General features: G+C 25.5%; 7 protein-coding genes across 7 annotated transcripts; 3 read left to right on the plus strand and 4 right to left on the minus strand.

Annotated features, from left to right (window-relative positions):
* Positions 1-653: 653 nt before the first annotated feature.
* On the minus strand, positions 654-1,758 carry LOC134752857 (NADH-ubiquinone oxidoreductase chain 2-like). The gene is given in 1 exon segment (XM_063688625.1): positions 654-1,758. A coding segment is annotated over 1 exon segment (873 nt). The 5' UTR covers positions 1,626-1,758; the 3' UTR covers positions 654-752.
* Positions 1,759-5,760: 4,002 nt separating this feature from the next.
* On the plus strand, positions 5,761-7,257 carry LOC134752859 (NADH-ubiquinone oxidoreductase chain 1-like). The gene is given in 1 exon segment (XM_063688627.1): positions 5,761-7,257. A coding segment is annotated over 1 exon segment (870 nt). The 5' UTR covers positions 5,761-5,775; the 3' UTR covers positions 6,646-7,257.
* LOC134752862 (cytochrome b-like) lies at positions 6,795-8,126 on the minus strand. Its single transcript, XM_063688629.1, is given in 1 exon segment — positions 6,795-8,126. A coding segment is annotated over 1 exon segment (828 nt). The 5' UTR covers positions 7,948-8,126; the 3' UTR covers positions 6,795-7,119.
* A 787-nt stretch (positions 8,127-8,913) lies between these two features.
* Positions 8,914-10,257, plus strand: LOC134752856 (NADH-ubiquinone oxidoreductase chain 4-like). The gene is given in 1 exon segment (XM_063688624.1): positions 8,914-10,257. A coding segment is annotated over 1 exon segment (915 nt). The 5' UTR covers positions 8,914-9,130; the 3' UTR covers positions 10,046-10,257.
* On the plus strand, positions 10,128-12,056 carry LOC134752633 (NADH-ubiquinone oxidoreductase chain 5-like). The gene is given in 2 exon segments (XM_063688302.1): positions 10,128-10,166; positions 10,320-12,056. Coding segments are annotated over 2 exon segments (1,227 nt in total). The 3' UTR covers positions 11,508-12,056.
* An 877-nt stretch (positions 12,057-12,933) lies between these two features.
* Positions 12,934-13,740, minus strand: LOC134752868 (cytochrome c oxidase subunit 3-like). Its single transcript, XM_063688636.1, is given in 1 exon segment — positions 12,934-13,740. A coding segment is annotated over 1 exon segment (777 nt). The 5' UTR covers positions 13,726-13,740; the 3' UTR covers positions 12,934-12,948.
* A 972-nt stretch (positions 13,741-14,712) lies between these two features.
* Positions 14,713-21,672, minus strand: LOC134752634 (cytochrome c oxidase subunit 1-like). Its single transcript, XM_063688304.1, is given in 5 exon segments — positions 14,713-16,902; positions 16,904-16,958; positions 19,905-20,053; positions 20,857-21,314; positions 21,435-21,672. Coding segments are annotated over 5 exon segments (2,346 nt in total). The 3' UTR covers positions 14,713-15,456.
* Positions 21,673-22,399: the final 727 nt, after the last annotated feature.

Genomic DNA, 22,399 nt, shown 5'->3' on the forward strand with positions numbered 1-22,399 from the left:
CCGGGAAGTAAACCTGAGAAAAAAGGGAAGAGAGAAGATGATTGCGGAACAACAACAACAGGGGAACAACTCGCACTTGGAGGTATTCACTTCCAGCCGCATGTAAAGTATTAAATATTAATAAATAATAAGCACAAAGTGGCGCGCCCCTGGCGAATGGCGAGAGCAAAGGAAAGCTGCCTCCGGTTTAACTTTTTAATTTTTATATTTAGATCGATCGACGGTTGGCCACTTCTGGATTCGAGGATTAGAAATATTAGAATACACAGCGCTCTCGGGGTTAAGCGGTTAAACCGTTAACCCAGTGTCAAATTGTACTGGTATCCATGGTAACTCCAGGTTTAACCGGTTAACTCCGGGTTAGTGGGATGGTGCAAGTGGCCCTTATAAGCAATGGAAACAGATCAGATTTTATGGAAGTTGTATACTACGTAAGTTTTTTATATAATCATTTTCGCTAATAAAATGGCTGAGAATAAGCGATAAATTGTAAATTTATTAACGAGAAAGTTTCTCTTTTATTATAAAATGGGTCTTATAGTTAAAATATAATATAAAATTGCAAATTTTAAGATGGGATAAACTCTAAGGCTTAAAGAAATTTTTCTTTATAAATAATTTTGAAGATTATTAGTTTTAATTAACTTAAAACCTTATAAGTAAAAAAAAGTTCTAGTAATTATTCCTAATAAGGAAATTATTCTTAAAAAATTAATAAAAAATAAAGAATTATTTTTAATTTTAATTTTAAATCATTTTAGTTTTAAATAATTGAATATTAAAGAAGAGTAAATAATTCGGATATAATATAATAATATAATTAATCTTATTATTACAAAAATAAATGTTAAAATGAAAAAATTATTTTTTAATATAAAATTAATTACTATTCATTTTGGGAAGAATCCAATAAATGGCGGTAATCCACCTAATGATAAAAAATTAATTATAAGAGATATTTTAATTAAATTATTGAAATTGATGATAAATAATTGGTTAATAAAATAAATATTGAATATAAAAAATATTATGCATAATAATCTATTTAAAAATCTATAAAAACAAAAATAAAACAATCATAAATTTTCTCTAATTATAATTGATGATAATATTCATCCTAAATTATTAATTGATGAAAAAGCTATTAATTTACGTAAAGAAGTTTGATTTAATCCTCCAATAGCTCCAATAATTACATTTAAAATTAAAATAATAATTAAAAATTTATTATGAAAATAATATGATAATAAAATTATGGGGGAAATTTTTTGTCATGTTATTAAAATAAAACAATTTAATCAAGATAAACCTTCTATAATATTGGGAAATCAAAAGTGAAAGGGGGCTGAACCTATTTTTATTAATAAAGTTGAATTTATTATAATAGATACAATATTTATTTCTAAATTTATAAATAATATTTTTATAAGAATAATAAATAGGAAATTGATTGATGCAATAGATTGGATGAGAAAGTATTTTAAGGATGCTTCAGAAGAAAGTAAATTTTTTGAGTTAGAAATAAGGGGGATAAATCTTAATAAGTTAATTTCTAATCCAACTCAACATCCAAACCATGAATTGGAGGAAATAGAAATTAATGTTCTAAAAAATAAAATAAACATAAAAAATATTTTATTTAAATTTAATAAATAAAAAATATAAAATAGAAATTTAAATTATTTCAAAAAGAATTCAAGTTCTTTATGGGTATATTTTAGTGTATGATGCACAATAATTTTTGATGTTATTAGATATAGTTTGATTCTATAAAATATAATAAAGGTAGAATTCTACATAATTTATCCTATCAGAATAATCCTTTTTTTCAGGCACTTTATTTTTAAAAAAAAAGGGATTTCCTTCATATTTGGGGTATGAACCCAAAAGCTTAATTTAGCTTATTTTTAATTTTTTTTTTAAAGAAAAATTATTAGAAATGGTTCAAGAATTATAAATATAATTAATTATTTATTTATAATATTTTAAAAATATTATTAATATTATTAATATTATTAATATTATTAATATTATTAATATTATTAATATTATTAATATTATTAATATTATTAATATTATTAATATTATTAATATTATTAATATTATTAATATTATTAATATTATTAATATTATTAATATTATTAATATTATTAATATTATTATTATTATAATTAAATATTTATTTATATTATTATTATTATTAAATATTTAATAATAATATAATATATAGGTATTTATATGAATATATAAAATTTAATTTTTTATTTATTAATATTATTATAATTAAATATTTATTATTATTATTATAATTAAATATTTATTTATATTATTATTATTATTAAATATTTAATAATAATATAATATATAGGTATTTATATGAATATATAAAATTTAATTTTTTACGTTAATTTATAAGATTTTAAATGGCGAATGTAATTTTCAATATAGATATTATTATGAAAAAAAAAGAGATTATTAAATATTTATTAATATTATTATAATTAAATATTTATTATTATTATTATAATTAAATATTTATTTATATTATTATTATTATTAAATATTTAATAATAATATAATATATAGGTATTTATATGAATATATAAAATTTAATTTTTTACGTTAATTTATAAGATTTTAAATGGCGAATGTAATTTTCAATATAGATATTATTATGAAAAAAAAAGAGATTATTAAATATTTATTAATATTATTATAATTAAATATTTATTATTATTATTATAATTAAATATTTATTTATATTATTATTATTATTAAATATTTAATAATAATATAATATATAGGTATTTATATGAATATATAAAATTTAATTTTTTACGTTAATTTATAAGATTTTAAATGGCGAATGTAATTTTCAATATAGATATTATTATGAAAAAAAAAGAGATTATTAAATATTTATTAATATTATTATAATTAAATATTTATTATTATTATTATAATTAAATATTTATTTATATTATTATTATTATTAAATATTTAATAATAATATAATATATAGGTATTTATATGAATATATAAAATTTAATTTTTTACGTTAATTTATAAGATTTTAAATGGCGAATGTAATTTTCAATATAGATATTATTATGAAAAAAAAAGAGATTATTAAATATTTATTAATATTATTATAATTAAATATTTATTATTATTATTATAATTAAATATTTATTTATATTATTATTATTATTAAATATTTAATAATAATATAATATATAGGTATTTATATGAATATATAAAATTTAATTTTTTACGTTAATTTATAAGATTTTAAATGGCGAATGTAATTTTCAATATAGATATTATTATGAAAAAAAAAGAGATTATTAAATATTTATTAATATTATTATAATTAAATATTTATTATTATTATTATAATTAAATATTTAATAATAATATAATTATATAAAAATAAACTTAAAAAAAAATAAAAAAAAATCTATGTAAAAAAAAAAATATATAAATAAATTTTTTATGATTTATATAATTTTTTTTAAATTTATTTTACATATAAATTTTAGTGTGAAATTTTAATTATTTTAAAAATAATTAATTTTATTAAGTAGTAATTAACATTAAAAATTTAAGAAATTAAGATTTATTAATATAAAAATTAATAACAAATTTTGTGCCAGCAGTTGCGGTTATACAAAAATTAAATTAAATTTTATTTGATATTAATTAATAATTTAAATTAAATTAATTTAAATATTAAATTATTAGGTGAAATTTTAATTTAATTAAAAATTAAAAAATTAAAATATGATTTAATAAATTTTATTATAAACTAGGATTAGATACCCTATTATTAAAAATTTAAATAAGAATATTAAAATAGTAGATAATTATTTATTGAAACTTAAATAATTTGGCGGTATTTTAGTTCATTTAGAGGAATCTGTTTATTAATTGATAGTCCACGAATAATTTTACTTAATTAAAAATTTTGTATATCGTTGTTAAAAAAATATTTTTAAATAATTTTAATATTTTAAAATTTAAAATAAAAATTAAATCAGATCAAGATGCAGATTATAATTAAGAATATAATGGATTACAATAAATTTATTTAAATGGAGGTTAAATTGAAAAATTGAATTGAAGGTGGATTTAAATGTAATTTTATTTAATTTAGTAAAATGATTAAAAATTAAAATATGTACATATTGCCCGTCGCTTTCATTTATAAATTGAAATAAGTCGTAACAAAGTAGAGGTACTGGAAAGTGTTTCTAGAAAGATCAAATTAGAGCTTGAAGAATTAAGCATTTCATTTACATTGAAAAGATAATATTATTTATTTAATTTGAATGGGGGAAAATTAGTATATAGATTTATAATAAAAATAATTTTAATATATATAATATGATAATGGGGGTTAAAGTATTTTATAAAGAAAAAATTATTTAATTTATAATAAATTAGTATTGTGAAAGAAATTTGAAATATGTGAAAAGTGAATTATTAAAAAAGTAAATTTTAATTATTGTATCTTGTGTATCAGAGTTTATTAATTAAATTTTTTTTATTAAGTGAAGAATTCTCGAATTTAAAAGAGCTAATTAAATAAAAAATTTATTGTAGCAAAAATATTTTTAATATTTAGTTAGAAATGAAATGTTAATCGTTTTTAAATATATCTAGTTTTTTTAGAAAAAAATTTAATTTTAAATTAATTTAATTAAAAATTTCATTAAAAAATTTTTTAAAAATTAAATTTAATATTTTAGGGGATAAGCTTTAATTTAAATTTTTATAAAAAAAAATATTTTATTTGAAAATTTTAAAATTTATATTGTTTAAAAATTATAATTTTTTATAAATAATTTCATTAAAAATAAAATTTAATTTATATTTTAAATTTTTATAAAAAAATAAAATTTAATATGAAAATTTTAGTTATAATGATAAAATTAGTATATTTATAAATTTAATTTAATTAATATTATAAAAATATATAATTAATGAAAAATTAATTATAAGGAATTCGGCAAAATTTTATATTCACTTGTTTATCAAAAACATGTCTTTTTGAAATAATTTAAAGTCTAATCTGCCCACTGATGAGAATTAAAGGGCTGCAGTATTTTGACTGTACAAAGGTAGCATAATCATTAGTCTCTTAATTGGTGACTTGTATGAAAGATTGGATGAGATATAAGCTGTCTTATATTTATTTATAGAAATTAATTTTTTAATTAAAAAGTTAAAATATTTTTAAAAGACGAGAAGACCCTATAGAGTTTTATATATGTTATTAATTAAAAAATTTTTTATTAATGTAAGATTTTAATTAGTGAGTATATTTTATTGGGGTGATAGAAAAATAAAATTAACTTTTTTTTAATTATATATATATATATATAACATAAATAAATGAGTAAATGATCCATAAATTATGATTAAAAGATTAAATTACCTTAGGGATAACAGCGTAATTTTTTTTTTTAGTTCAAATAAAAAAAAAAGTTTGCGACCTCGATGTTGGATTAAGATAAAATTTAAATGCAAAAGTTTAAAATTTTGATCTGTTCGATCATTAAAATCTTACATGATCTGAGTTCAAACCGGTGTAAGCCAGGTTGGTTTCTATCTTTATATAAATGAAATATTTTAGTACGAAAGGATTAAATATTTAAAATAATTTTATTGTAGAGAATTTTATTAAAATTTATTTGAAGGAAACTATTTTGGCAGAAAAGTGTAATGGTTTTAGAAATCATAAATATATAAATATTATTATATAGGTAGTATATGATAAAAAATGATTATCTATTAATTTTTTTAGGTGTGGTAATATTAATTTTAGGAGTTTTAATTGGTGTTGCTTTTTTAACTTTATTAGAACGTAAGGTATTAGGTTATATTCAAATTCGGAAAGGGCCTAATAAATTAGGTATTATAGGAATTTTACAACCTTTTAGTGATGCAGTTAAATTATTTACTAAGGAGCAAATTTATCCTATATATTCAAATTATTTTGTTTATTATTTTTCTCCTATTTTTAGTTTTTTTTTATCTTTATTAATTTGAATGGTTATTCCTTATTATTTTAATATAATTAGATTTAATTTAGGGTTTTTATTTTTTTTTTGTTGTACTAGTATGGGGGTTTATACATTAATAGTAGCTGGTTGATCTTCTAATTCTAATTATTCATTATTGGGGGGTTTACGTGCAGTTGCTCAAACTATTTCTTATGAAGTTAGTTTAGCTTTAATTATATTATCTGTTATTATTATAATTATAGATTTTAATTTATTAAAATTTAATAATTATCAAATAATAATTTGATTTATTTTTATTATAATACCTTTATCTTTGTGTTGATTATCGTCTAGTTTGGCTGAAACTAATCGAACACCTTTTGATTTTGCTGAGGGTGAGAGAGAATTAGTATCTGGGTTTAATATTGAGTATAGAAGAGGGGGGTTTGCTTTAATTTTTTTAGCTGAATATTCAAGAATTTTATTTATAAGTATATTATTTATTTTAATATATATGGGAGGTTATGATTTAAGATTTTTTTTTTATTTAAAATTAGTATTTATTTCATTTTTTTTTATTTGGGTTCGGGGAACATTACCTCGATATCGGTATGATAAGTTGATATATTTAGCTTGAAAAAGATATTTACCTCTTTCTTTAAATTTTTTAATATTATTTATTGGTATAAAAATTTTTTTTATTTAAAATATAATTTTTTTAGTATAAATTAATAGAATATGGAATTCTTTCTTAAGTTTTCAAAACAAATGCTTATGACAAGCTCATTAATTAGTTAAAAATTAAATTATCTCAATATTTACTCAATAAAGGGTTAAAAATAAAATAAGAAAAATAAATAATAGTAAGTAATTGTCCTGTGATAATATAAGGTTCTTCTACAGGTCGGGCTCCAATTCAAGTTAATAAGATAACTGTAGTTACTATAGATCAAAATAAAATTTGGTTAATTGGGTAGAATTGAATTCCTTGAATTTTTTTATTAAAGGTTAAAGGTAGAATAATTAAAATTAAAATAGATATGATTAAAGCAATAACTCCTCCTAGTTTATTGGGGATAGATCGTAAGATTGCATAGGCAAATAAAAAATATCATTCAGGTTGAATATGGACAGGGGTAACTAATGGATTAGCGGGGATAAAATTATCTGGGTCTCCTAAAAGATATGGATTAATTATGGTTAATATAATTAAAATAAATAATATGATTAAAAATCCCACTAAATCCTTGAGTGAAAAAAATGGGTGAAAGGGAATTTTATCTAAGTTTCTATTAATACCTAAAGGATTATTAGATCCTGTTTGGTGTAAAAATAATAGGTGAATTATTGTCATTATTGCGAGAATAAATGGGAGAAGAAAGTGAAATGTATAAAATCGTGTTAATGTTGCATTATCAACAGCAAATCCACCTCAAATTCAATTTACTAGTATATTTCCTAAATATGGGATTGCTGATAATAAATTAGTAATAACTGTTGCTCCTCAAAATGATATTTGTCCTCAAGGTAAAACGTAACCTATGAAAGCTGTTCCTATTAATAAAAATAGAATAATTACTCCCACTATTCAAGTATATTTTAAATTAAATGATTCATAATAGATTCCTCGTCCAATATGGAGATAAACACAAATAAAAAAAAATGATGCTCCATTAGCATGTAAAGTTCGAATTAATCATCCATAATTTACATTTCGGCAAATGTAATTTACACTAAAAAATGCTATTTCAATATTAGCAGTGTAATATATTGTTAAAAATAATCCAGTTAAAATTTGAATTATTAAACATAATCCTAGTAAAGATCCGAAATTTCATCATGTTGAAATATTAGATGGTGAGGGTAAATCAATTAATGAACCATTAATAATTTTAAAAATGGGGTGAGTTTTTCGTAAAGGTTTATAATTATTTATCATTAGTAAAATATTATATTGATGATCGTAAAGGTCCAAAAAAAATATTAGTAATTTTTACAACTGTTACTAGAACAATAAAAAGATAAATAATTAATATTATTATTAATATAAATGTTTGATTGTTATATAATTTAGATAATCTAATTTTATTTTCATTATTAAAAAATAAATTATTATTAAATAAATTATTTATTTCATCATTAAATGAAATATTTATTCAGTTTAATTTTAATGAAGAGAATAAACTAATTATTAAAATTAAGTTAAAACTAATAAAAATAAATTTAATAAAAAAAAAATTATTTTTAAAGAGTTCATTAGAAGCAATACTTGATACGTAAATAAATAAGACTAATAATCCTCCTAAAAAAGTTAGGAATAAGATATACGAAAATCAATAAGTATTAATTAATATTCCTGTTAATAAACAGGTAAATACAGTTTGAGTTAAAATTAATAATCCTATAGATAGTGGATGTATTAGAAAAAATATAAATAATGATAATGTTATTATTGATAAAGATAAAAATAAAATTTCAAAGGATAGTTTAATTAAAATAATAATTTTGGAGATTATTGATAAAGAGTTTTCTTTTTCTTTGAAGTTTTTAAAGAAAAATCTTATTTTTGATTTACAAGACCAATGTTTTTTTTAAACTATAAAAACAAAAAAAAACTAATGAAAATATATAATATTTTATTAGTGGTTATTTTTATATTTGTTATTGGCAATTTAATTTTTGTATCTAAACATAAACATTTATTAATTATTTTATTAAGTTTAGAGTTTATAGTTTTAAGAATTTTTTTATTTATGTTAATAATTTTAAGATTTATAAATTATAATATATATATATTAATAGTATTTTTAGTTTTTGCAGTTTGTGAAGGGGCTTTAGGGTTGTCAATTTTAGTTTCAATAATTCGAACTCACGGTAATGATTATTTTCAAAGATTTAATTTATTGTAAATGTTAAAATTTTTATTTATAATAATTTTTATGATTCCTTTATGTTTTATAAAAAATATATTTTGATTGGTTCAAATATTTTTATTTGTTATAATATTTTTATTTATAAATTTAACAATTAGATTATATAATTTTAGAAATTTAAGTTATATATTTGGGTGTGATATAATTTCTTTTGGTTTAATTCTATTAAGAATTTGAATTTGTGGTTTAATGTTAATAGCAAGAGAAAATTTATTTAAATTAAAATTTTATATTAATTTTTTTTTATTTAATATTATTTTTTTATTAATTATATTATATATAACTTTTTCAGTAATAAATTTATTTATATTTTATTTATTTTTTGAGGGGAGATTAATTCCCACATTACTATTAATTATGGGGTGGGGATATCAACCTGAACGAATTCAAGCTGGTTTATATTTATTATTTTATACTTTATTTGCTTCATTGCCTTTATTATTAGGGGTTTTTTTTATTTTTAATAAAGAAAATTATATTATAATTTATTTTATAAAATTTTTGAATTTAAATATATATTTACTTTATTTTAGAATAATTATAGCTTTTTTAGTAAAAATACCTATATATTTTGTTCATTTATGATTACCTAAAGCTCATGTAGAAGCTCCTGTATCTGGGTCAATAATTTTAGCTGGAATTATATTAAAATTAGGAGGTTATGGGCTATTACGAGTTATGATTTTTTTACAACAAGTAGGTTTAAAATTTAATTTTATTTGAATTATTATTAGTTTATTAGGAGGGTTTTATGTTAGTTTAAATTGTTTTTGTCAGGTTGATATTAAATCTTTAATTGCATATTCATCAGTAGCTCATATAAGTTTAGTTATTGGGGGAATTATAACAATAAGATATTGGGGGTTTTTAGGTTCCTATGTATTAATAATTGGACATGGTTTATGTTCTTCAGGGATATTTTGTTTAGCTAATATTAACTATGAACGTTTACATAGACGAAGTTTGTTTATTAATAAGGGGATAATAAATTTTATTCCTTCAATAAGATTATGATGATTTTTATTAATATCGAGTAATATAGCTGCCCCACCCTCATTAAATTTAATAGGGGAAATTATATTAATTAATAGATTAGTTAGATGATGTTGATTTTCGATAATTTTTTTAATGTTGATTTCTTTCTTTAGAGCAGGATATAGATTATATTTATATTCTTACACTCAACATGGTAAATATTATTGTGGAATTTATAGATTTTATACAGGCGTATCTCGAGAATATTTAATATTACTTTTACATTGACTACCTTTAAATATTTTAATTGTGAAAATTGATTACAGAATAATTTGATTTTACTTAAATAATTTAAATAAAATATTGATTTGTGGTGTCAAAAATGTGAATATATTCATTTTAGGTTATTCAAAAAAATTTCATTTGTTTTTTAAGATTTTTTTTTTTATTTTTTTTTAGAATAATAAATTTTTTATTTATAGTTTATTTTATTTACAATAATATAATTATTTTTTTAGAATGGGAAATTATTTCTTTTAATTCTAATATAATTGTTATATCAATTTTATTAGATTGAATATCTTTATTATTTATAATATTTGTTTCTTTGATTTCTTCTGTTGTGATTTTTTATAGAAAGAGATATATACATTCTGAAAGGAATTTAAATCGTTTTATTATTTTAGTTTTATTATTTGTTTTTTCTATGATTTTATTAATTATTAGACCAAATATAATTAGAATTTTTTTAGGATGGGATGGTTTAGGATTAGTATCTTATTGTTTAGTAATTTACTATCAAAATGTAAAGTCTTATAATGCTGGTATATTAACAGCTCTTTCTAATCGAGTCGGGGATGTTTGTATTTTAATTTCTATTTCTTGAATAATAAATTATGGAAGTTGAAATTATATTTTTTATTTAAATTTTATATCTGAGGATTTTTCTATGGGGATAGTTGGGGTTATAATTATTATGGCTGCAATAACAAAGAGAGCTCAAATTCCTTTTAGATCTTGATTACCTGCAGCTATAGCTGCTCCTACTCCTGTTTCAGCGTTAGTGCATTCATCGACTTTAGTTACAGCTGGAATTTATTTATTAATTCGATTTAATAATTTATTATTAGATTTATTTATATTAAAAATTTTATTATTATTATCTGGTTTAACTATATTTATAGCTGGTGTTACTGCGAATTATGAGTTTGATTTAAAAAAAATTATTGCATTATCTACTTTAAGACAATTAGGGTTAATAATAAGAATTTTAAGAATAGGTTTACCAGATTTGGCATTTTTTCATTTATTAACTCATGCTATATTTAAGGCTTTATTATTTATATGTGCTGGTGTAGTTATTCACATAATAAATAATATTCAAGATATTCGTTATATAGGGGGAATTAGATATTATTTACCTTTTACTTCTTTATGTTTAAATATTTCTAATATGGCTTTATGTGGGATTCCCTTTTTAGCTGGGTTTTATTCTAAGGATATAATTTTAGATATAGTTTCTATGAGATATTTAAATATATTTGTTTTTTTTTTTATATTATATTTCTACTGGTTTAACTATATATTATAGATTTCGTTTGATAATATATTTAATAATTAATGATTTTAATTTATTAAGAGTTTATAATTTATATGATGAGGATTTTACAATATTAAAAAGTATATTTACTTTATTATTTATAAGAGTTGTAAGAGGAAGATTTTTAAGATGAATAATTTTTTCATACCCATATATAATTTATTTATCTTTTAATATGAAAATAATAGTTATTTATGTAAGTTTATTGGGTATATTGATGGGTTATTTAATTAGAAATATAAAAATTTATTCTTTAAATAAATTTTTATGTACTTATACTTTAAGAAATTTTTTAAGATTAATGTGATTTATACCTAATTTATCAACTTATGGTTTAAGATATAATTTTTTAAATTTTGGTCAAAATTTATTAAAAATTGTTGATATGGGATGAAGAGAAATATATAGAGGTCAGGGAATATTTTTAATTTTAAAGAAATATTCTATTTTTTACTATTTTTATCAAATAAATAATTTTAAAATTTATTTATTTAGATTTGTTTTATGAATAATTATTATATTATTTATTTTATTTATTTATTTAAATAGCTTATATATAGAGCATGATATTGAAGATATTAGGGAGATTTTTAATCTTTAGATAAAATATTTATAAAAAAAAGTTAATTTTTATTTTTACAATGAAAATGTAATGTTTTATTTAAACTATATAAATAGAAATAATAATGGAATTTAACCACTAAAAATTAAGTTAGCAGCTTAATTTTAATATTTTTATTTCTTTAATTGGAAATAAAATTTCAATTTTATCATTAACAGTGATATACCTCTATTTGGTTTCAATTAATAATATAAATAAGGAGTTATTTAAACTCTATCTTTTAAGTCGAAATTAAATGCATTATTGCTTCTTATTTTTAAGATAAAATAGAAATTTAATATTTTTTGATTGCAAATCAAATGTTTTTTTTTAAACTATTATCCTAAATATATTAATATATATATATATATATATAATGTTTATATAATTATAGTATTAATTAGTTCATTTTAATATATTTTGATTTCATTCATGATAAAGTCCTAAAATTAAGATAAATATGAAAAAAAATCTAATTTTTGTTCAAATAATTAGGTTTACATGTGTGAATGTGGCAATTATGGGGAAAATTAAAGCAATTTCTACATCAAAAATTAAAAAAATAACTGTAATTAGAAAAAAATGAAGGGAAAAAGGAATACGGGCTGAAGATTTTGGGTCAAAACCACACTCAAATGGGGAGGATTTTTCTCGGTCAGTAAATGATTTTTTAGATAAGATTACTGATAAAAATATTATAATATTCGCTAAAATGATAAAAATAATTGAAATTAATATTATTATAATAATTATTTATATTAACAAATAATTAAACTTTTTGATTGGAAGTCAAATATACTAAATATATTATATAAATAGTTAATTTCCTCATCAATAAATAGAGATGTAAAGGAATAATCATACTACATCTACAAAATGTCAATATCAGGCAGCAGCTTCAAATCCAAAATGATGGTTACATGAAAAATGATTATTTATATGTCGTATTAAACAAATAAATAAAAAAATTGTCCCAATTATAACATGAAGTCCATGAAATCCTGTGGCCATAAAAAAAGTTGATCCATAAACTCTATCTGCAATAGTAAAAGGTGCTTCAATATATTCATAAGCTTGTAAAATAGTAAAATAAATACCTAATATAACCGTAATAAAAAGACCTTGAGTAGTTTGGGTAAAGTTATTTTCTATTAAAGCATGATGTGCTCAAGTTACTGTAATTCCTGAAGTAATTAAAATAATAGTATTTAATAAAGGAATTTGAAATGGGTTAAAAGGTATAATTCTTATAGGTGGTCATATTATACCAATTTCAATGTTTGGGGATAAACTTCTATGAAAAAATGCTCAAAAAAAGGAAATAAAAAAAAAAACTTCTGAGATAATAAATAAAATTATCCCTCATCGAAGTCCTTTTGAAACTAAAATTGTATGTTTACCTTGTATAGTACCTTCTCGACAAATATCCCGTCATCATTGATATATTGTTAGAATTGTAATAATATATCCTAGAATTAATAAATTTATATTAAAATTATGAAATCATTTTACCATACCTGTTACTAAAGTTAAAACTCCAATAGCTCCTGTTAAAGGTCATGGTCTATAATCTACTAAATGATAAGGGTGATTGTGGTGTGTTGTCATTGGTTGTTTAATTAATTAACTTCACTAGCATAGAGATTTCTTAGGATTGAGATTACATATGATTGAATAATAGCGACAGCTGACTCTAAGATTATTAATAATATTTGAATTACCACTAAGATAATAATAAAATAAGAAGCTATATAAGGTCCAGTTCCTCTTAATAAAGTTATTAATAAATGACCTGCAATTATATTTGCTGTCAATCGAACAGCTAAAGTTCCAGGTCGAATAATATTACTAATAGTTTCAATTAAAACCATAAATGGTATTAAAATACTAGGAGTTCCTTGGGGGATTATATGAGCAAATATATGTTGAGAGTTGTTAATTCACCCATAAAATATAAATCTTAATCATAGTGGGAGAGAAATAGATAATGAGAGGGTTAGATGACTAGTACTTGTGAAAATATAGGGGAATAATCCTAAAAAATTATTGAATAGGATAAATGAAAATATTGAAACAAAAATAAAAGTTGATCCATTTAATCCATTAGTACCTAGTAATGTTTTAAATTCTTTATGTAGTGTATTTAAAATAATGTTTCATAAAATTATAAATCGATTAGGGATTAATCAAAATGAATAAGGAATAAATATTAAACCAATTAATGTTCTAATTCAATTAATTGATAGGTTAAAAAAATTAGTTGTTGGATCAAAAATTGAAAATAAATTATTTATCATTTTCAATTGAAATTTTTTAAAGGTGTTTTTTTATTATTTTCTATATTATTTATTTTTAAGTTAAAAATATAATAATTTAAAATATTGAATAAGATAAAAACACAAATAAAAAAAAAGAAGGAGATTATTCAATTAATTGGTATTATTTGAGGGATAAAAGAATATTACTAGAGTAATAATTTAAATTTGACATATTTATGTTATTGGGATTTAACTAATTCTTTATTTCATTAGAAGTAATTGCTAATTTACTATAAAATGGTTTAAGAGACCAGTACTTGCTTTCAGTCATCTAATGAAGAATAATTATTAACTCAATTAATAAAATTTTTAATTGAAATACTTTCAATTATAATAGGTATAAAACTATGATTTGCTCCACAAATTTCAGAACATTGCCCATAAAAAATTCCAGGACGATTAATAAAAAAATTAGTTTGATTAAGTCGACCTGGGTTAGCATCTACTTTTACACCTAATGAAGGTACTGTTCAAGAATGGATAACATCTGTTGCTGTAATTATAATTCGAATTTGGTTATTTATAGGAATAACAATTCGATTATCAACATCTAATAAACGAAAATTATTATTATTTATTTCATTTTGGGGAATTATATATGAATCAAATTGAATATTGTGAAAATCTGAATATTCATAACTTCAATATCATTGATGACCAATAGATTTTAATGTGATTAAGGGATTATTTAATTCATCTAATAAGTACAGAAGACGTAAAGAAGGTAAAGCGATGAAAATTAAAGTAATTGCTGGTAAAATTGTTCAAATTAATTCAATTATTTGTCCTTCTAATAAAAATCGATTAATATAGGAATTAAAAAATAAGCTAATTATTAAATATCCAACTAAAATTGTAATTATAATTAAGATAATTAATGTATGATCATGAAAAAAAATAATTTGTTCTATTAATGGAGAAGCTCTATTTTGAAGATTAAAATTAGATCAAGTTGCCATTTCTAAAAAAAGGATATTCCTTTATAAATGGGGTTTAAATCCATTACATATAATCTGCCATATTAGAAATTTCTTAAAATAGGTAATTCGCTATAAGAATGTTCTGCTGGTGGAAGATTTTGGTATCATTCAATAGAGGAGTTTATATTTAATGGGAATAAAATAATTCGTTTTCTAATCATAGATTCTCAAATAATAATTAATATTAATATTGTTGCAATTAAAGAAATATAAGATCCTAATGAAGAAATAATATTTCATGAAGTATAGGTATCTGGATAATCAGAATATCGTCGGGGTATGCCAGCTAATCCTAAGAAATGTTGGGGAAAAAATGTTAAATTTACCCCAATAAATATAGTGAAAAATTGAATTTTTAATAAATAGGGATTTAATGATAATCCGGTAAATAATGGATATCAGTGGACAAATCCTCCTATAATGGCAAATACAGCCCCTATAGAGAGAACATAATGAAAATGGGCTACTACATAATAAGTATCATGGAGAGTAACATCAATTGAGGAGTTAGCTAAAATAACACCTGTTAAACCTCCTACTGTGAATAGAAAAACAAATCCTAAACTTCATAATATAGATGGTCTATAATTAATTTGAGTACCGTGAAGAGTGGCTAATCAACTAAAAATTTTAATTCCTGTAGGAACAGCAATAATTATTGTAGCTGATGTAAAATAAGCTCGAGTGTCAATATCTATACCTACTGTAAATATATGATGTGCTCAAACGACAAATCCTAATAAGCCAATTGCTAATATGGCATAAATTATCCCTAAGCATCCAAATGTTTCTTTTTTTCCTCTTTCCTGAGAAATAATGTGGGAAATTATACCAAATCCCGGTAAAATTAAAATGTAGACTTCAGGATGACCAAAAAATCAAAATAAGTGTTGATAAAGAATAGGATCACCTCCACCAGCAGGATCAAAAAATGAGGTATTAAGATTTCGATCTGTTAAAAGTATGGTAATAGCACCTGCTAATACTGGTAATGAGAGAAGTAGTAAGAGGGCAGTAATACCTACAGCTCATACAAAAAGGGGTATTTGATCTAGTGATATATTATTAGGTCGTATATTAATAATAGTTGTAATAAAATTAACGGCTCCTAAAATTGAAGAAATTCCAGCTAAGTGAAGAGAAAAAATGGCTAAATCTACAGATCTTCCTCTATGAGCAATATTTGATGAAAGTGGGGGATATACTGTTCATCCTGTACCTGCTCCATTTTCTACGATTCTACTTGAAATTAAGAGTATAATAGATGGGGGTAATAATCAAAATCTTATATTATTTATTCGGGGAAAAGCTATATCTGGGGCACCTAATATTAGTGGTACTAATCAATTACCAAATCCACCAATTACAATAGGTATTACTATAAAAAAAATTATAATAAAAGCATGAGCAGTTACAATAGTATTATAAATTTGATCATCACCAATTAAGGATCCAGGATTTCCTAATTCTGCACGAATAAGTAAACTTAAAGAAGTTCCTACTATTCCAGCTCAAATACCAAAAATAAAATATAATGTTCCAATATCTTTATGATTTGTAGACTACCGTTTTTGTGCTCACCAGTTGGCGCCACTGTAGATGTAGGTCCAGAAAAACAGAACTCAAAATTCTTCTATGCTTATTTTATTAAATCAATACGTTCTAATATACATAAAGGTATTTTAACGTCTAAATGTGCCATTTTTTCAACCTGTTTAATTTTGTATAAACGGCACTTTTTTTAAACACTAACATTTTATTGAGCTATATAGAAATAGAAATACTTAATTTGGTGTAAAATATAAAATATAAAACTTAACCTATTACATCTTATTCTAATATATTCTAACACCAAAATGGATGCCACTCAGCATATGCCGATGACTAAGATATTTAGCCATGGCGCCGGTTTTCAGGGCAACCAGGGAAAACACAATTAAATTAAATAAAACAAAACTAAGCTAACATGTGGGAGAAAGTGAGTTTGTACTTTGAACAATTAGAGAGTAGGTGAACTTCTGGTACTTGTTTGTAAACTTAAAACTTGAAACAAACTTAATAACAAAAAAAAATAAAAAATATAATAATAACACCGTACGCCAGCTCATGTGTTGGAACTGTTGGAAGTTTGAAGATCAATTAAATACTTTTTATATCTATCTATTGTTTACCATGATTAATCAAATATATCAATCATCATCTTCCTCGCGTTGTCCCGGCATTTTGCCAAGGCTCCATGGGAGCCTGGGGTCCGCTTGGCAACTAATCCCAAGAATTGGCGTAGGCACTAGTTTTTACGAAAGCGACTGCCATCTGACCGTCCAACCCAGAGGGGAAACTAGGCCTTGTCGGGATTAGTCCGGTTTCCTCACGATGTTTTCCTTCACCGAAAAGCGACTGGTAAATATCAAATGATATTTCGTACATAAGTTCCGAAAAACTCATTGGTACGAGCCGGGGTTTGAACCCGCGACCTCCGGATTGCAAGTCGCACGCTCTTACCGCTAGGCCATCAGCGCTCTCAAATCATCAATCTATTAATCAAATATATCAACCAAATATATAAATTCGATGTATATATTTATATTAGTACTACTCAATATTATTATGTCACGTCGTCCGCAACGTGTCCCGTCCCGCACTATGCTGTCCCGCACACTCCGCTGGCTCCACAGAAAACCAGCGCCGTTGACCACGCTAGTCGTGCCAGGGACCTTATTGTCGATGGCGCTTACGCCGCACAGCGCCGCGCGGCATTGTATTTATATTGGAGCATCGTTAATGGCGTAAGCGCCATCGACAATAAGGTCCCTTTTTATAGAAAATACCACATATTGAGATAAATTTTGTTTAGAAATACAATGAAAATATCAACCATACAAAATAATTCAGGCAAAAAGTAACACGTTACGAGATATGAGCTTTTTAAAGTAACTGTCAACGCTTGTTGGCAGTTACTATAAAAAGCTCGCATCTAAAGGGGTTGTTTCTACCCTTAAAAATATAACCCTTATATATTGATTTTATATGTTTTACGATGTTTTCTTAGTTTTTTACCGCGATCATTTTAAAATTATTGGAGAATGATCTCAAATAGTTTGTAGGAGATTTGTATTGTATATTTTATTACGGACTAAATTAATTTTGATTTTCATTTATATTTTGATTTTTTTTATGATTATACATTTAAATACTTAATAAATTATTGATAATTTTTTTCTCACACCACACACACTAAAACTGATACAACTTACCGCACAACACTACCAAAAAAAAAACAAAAACCAGTAGCGCGCAACCTTTTCTCGGCTCCAAAAAAATTAAAATATTTCACACGTAACCGATCGTCATTTTTTTGTCGAACGTGCCTCAGAGAGCACCGGCGCGACACTGTGAGTCTGCCGTGACAAGAAAACTGTGAACTAAAGTGAGGGGTACTCAACACGCTACTTTCGTTTGATTTAATAGGCATTTTATATTCATATTCGCTGCCGCACGCGTTGTTTAAGCGGGTAATGACTGTGGTTTTATCGGTTTATTAGTTTTTTCTATCAGTTTTTGTCATCTTTAACGTGTCTGAGATTATATAATGCTTTTCTTTGTCAGATGGGAAGGTAATGTTCATCGATGTATGTATGTAACATTTATTGCTTTGTCACAGACAGCAGCGTAAACGGCTTGACAGATTTTAACATAATTAAATGTCTTAGGATTCGATATAATTGTGGAAATGAAAACTGCAAATCATGTCTTGAATCGTTATTGAATTATATATTTAAATCTTCTCGACTCCAAAAAGTCCAAATTTTGTGTGACGTAATAAATGGATGACCTCTAACCTCCGACCGTAAAATAAATTTGGTTAGATTTACTGTTCCAAGTTCCAAGTTTGAAAACCACATGTTCGTATGTAATATAATGGTATGTATTTATATCTATTTGAAAAATAAACCTAATGCAATTCACGAAGGTATTACTCACTTCATATTCATATTTTAAGTAGGCATGCATCTAAGGTATGTACAGCGTCCAAAGTAGTCAATCTCAGTAGTATCTACTATTCTCTAATACAGTGATTCCCAAAGTTATCTAGGCTCCGACCCACCTAACAAAAACTGCCAAATTCGGGAGTTTCGGGACCCACGTCTTGGTCGTCTTAAAAAGGACATAATTAAAATATAATTGGAACACTCAGATTCCCTAGTAGCTTAAAAGGGCCCACTCAATATTCGCTCGCGACCCACCGATGGGTCGCGACCCATAGTTGCTTGTTGGCAATGCTGCTTTAATAACACTTTATAACCAGCAATCTATGTTAGCGTCATTAGTTAAGTCTAAATTAAGCGTTTTTGAATAAAGCATCTTCTATTCTATTCTATTCTAATAACTTAATAAAAAGACACATGTTTCTATATGTAGAACCATCAGACTGTGACTGATATGTTTGAACGCGAACTGTAGAGATATATCCCTATTTTAAAATGTATACCAGGGTGGCAGCAGTACCGTCTTTACCATAAGGGCACACGGGGCCTCCGGGGGCCCCGAAGGACAGACAGTAACAGTGAGCAACCGAGTCTGGTCGCCTTTCCAAAAAGGCCCCAAATTCTTGAGCGTCCTATTGCCCCAGCATTGGCCCTGGGTGCCAGAAATTTTGGCGTGTTATTTCATCCGATATTTGTTGATTGCGTATTGATGCCGACTGTACTGTACTGATGATGAAAAATAAATGAAAGTTATAAACTGAAACCTATATCGACGACCGGTCTGGCCTAGTGGGTAGTGACTTAGTGACTATACCTGTGAAGCCGATGGTCCTGGGTTCGAATCCCGGTAGTGGCATTTATTCGTGTGATGAGCACAGATATTTGTTCCTGAGTCATGGGTGTTTTCTATGGATTTAAGTTATATTATATATATCGTTGTCTGAGTACCCATAACACAAGCCTCCTTGGGCTTACCGTGGGACTTAGTCAATCTGTGTAAGAATGTCCTATAATATTTATTCATTAATTATTTATTTATAAGTATATTAAAAATTTAAAACACAAATCAACATTTTTGATAAAAAATAATTGTATTTGATCTCAAAGTTGTTTAAATAAAACTTGATATTTATTAATATGTAAAGTATGTCAATAATTTAATTAATAAATTAACAATTAAATCTACGAATACAAATAATTATATGAGGTAACTATTAGTCAACCCCGTTCGTTATCGCTCCCGGTGCAAAGGTGCCCATAATGCTCACGGCATTGCCCCGCTGGATGGCTATGGACAGCCTCTGCACCAGGAATGATTCGGAGCGGGGGTCCTCTTCCTTTTGTCTAAGTCGACGGCATATGTCACGCACAAATTGTTTCGCGTCAGCACCCCAGCAGCCCGCTGTTTCCACCGCAAAAGGGACGAAAATATACCCCGAGCCCAATGGAGCATACTTTTGGCGCTTCACCGCCGCCTGAGACTCGGCCGCCGCCCCGGCCGCGCGTGCTGTGCGACTGATATGAGAGGCGGCGAAGGTGCTGACGCACGTGGCGTTCCAGACCAAGCATCGTCCTCTCCCACGGCACCAAAGTTAGGCCATCAGGCCGCTTGCCGTCCGTGCGGCTTAGACCCGGAGGCTCAAGCACGGATGGAACACCAGCTGATCTGAGCGCCCTCTGGATCATGTCGTTCAGGGCATGGTGATGCGGGTGCCTCCCGACACATCGCCGGCAACTCAATGCATGATGGCCGTCAGCCCCCACCGCGGAACCGCAGATGCATACGTGTGGTTGACATACATCGCAGCCCAGGCGGAGAGCGACGGACACCCGCAACGAGTCACCGTCGAGTAACGTGCCCAGTTGAGGGGAGGGTAACGCCTGCAGCCAAGCTCCTGATTCCGGCCGCGACACTGCCCGAAGCCGTGCGCGGTGTACACCCGAAGCATTCCCAACCAGGCCGTCCAAGGTGGCCTTACACCCTACGCCATCTCACGCGCGCTGGAGTCTTGGGTTCTCCGGGACGGACGCACCTGGGTTGATAGCCAGCCACTGCCTCACAGCGTCGGCCACATACGGTATGCTTACCCCGTCGCCATTAAATGACAACATCTTAGCAACTAGGTCCGCAACCCCATGGGCCGACGCCAAGAAGGCCGGCAGGCTAACGTCCCCCACACGCCGCACCCCAATGCCTCCGTGACAGATGGGCAAACTTGCTTGTGTCCACTGAATATCATTCAGGGACACATTGACCACCGACTCAACCATCACCTTAATGGCCAAATCAAAGCTCTCAATATCCTCAGGGAATAACCACACAGGGGCCGTGCGCAACAGGTACGTGATCTTGGGAACGGCGAAACACTTTTGTATCAAAACTAAGGCCACGTGCGGGGTCAAACCTTTGAGACGTTCGCTTGCAAGGAGAAGGAGATCCTTACGAATTTTGAGTGCCTCAGGAACTGCAGAAGGAAAAATCGGTGCACCAAGTAGGCAGAAAGAATCAGAGTTAAGTTCCTTGAGGCCGGGAAGTAAACCTGAGAAAAAAGGGAAGAGAGAAGATGATTGCGGAACAACAACAACAGGGGAACAACTCGCACTTGGAGGTATTCACTTCCAGCCGCATGTAAAGTATTAAATATTAATAAATAATAAGCACAAAGTGGCGCGCCCCTGGCGAATGGCGAGAGCAAAGGAAAGCTGCCTCCGGTTTAACTTTTTAATTTTTATATTTAGATCGATCGACGGTTGGCCACTTCTGGATTCGAGGATTAGAAATATTAGAATACACAGCGCTCTCGGGGTTAAGCGGTTAAACCGTTAACCCAGTGTCAAATTGTACTGGTATCCATGGTAACTCCAGGTTTAACCGGTTAACTCCGGGTTAGTGGGATGGTGCAAGTGGCCCTTATAAGCAATGGAAACAGATCAGATTTTATGGAAGTTGTATACTACGTAAGTTTTTTAATGAGGACTACCGTTTTTGTGCTCACCA

This window comes from Cydia strobilella, chromosome 25, assembly GCF_947568885.1.
Source record: "Cydia strobilella chromosome 25, ilCydStro3.1, whole genome shotgun sequence".
Lineage (NCBI taxonomy): Eukaryota > Metazoa > Arthropoda > Insecta > Lepidoptera > Tortricidae > Cydia > Cydia strobilella.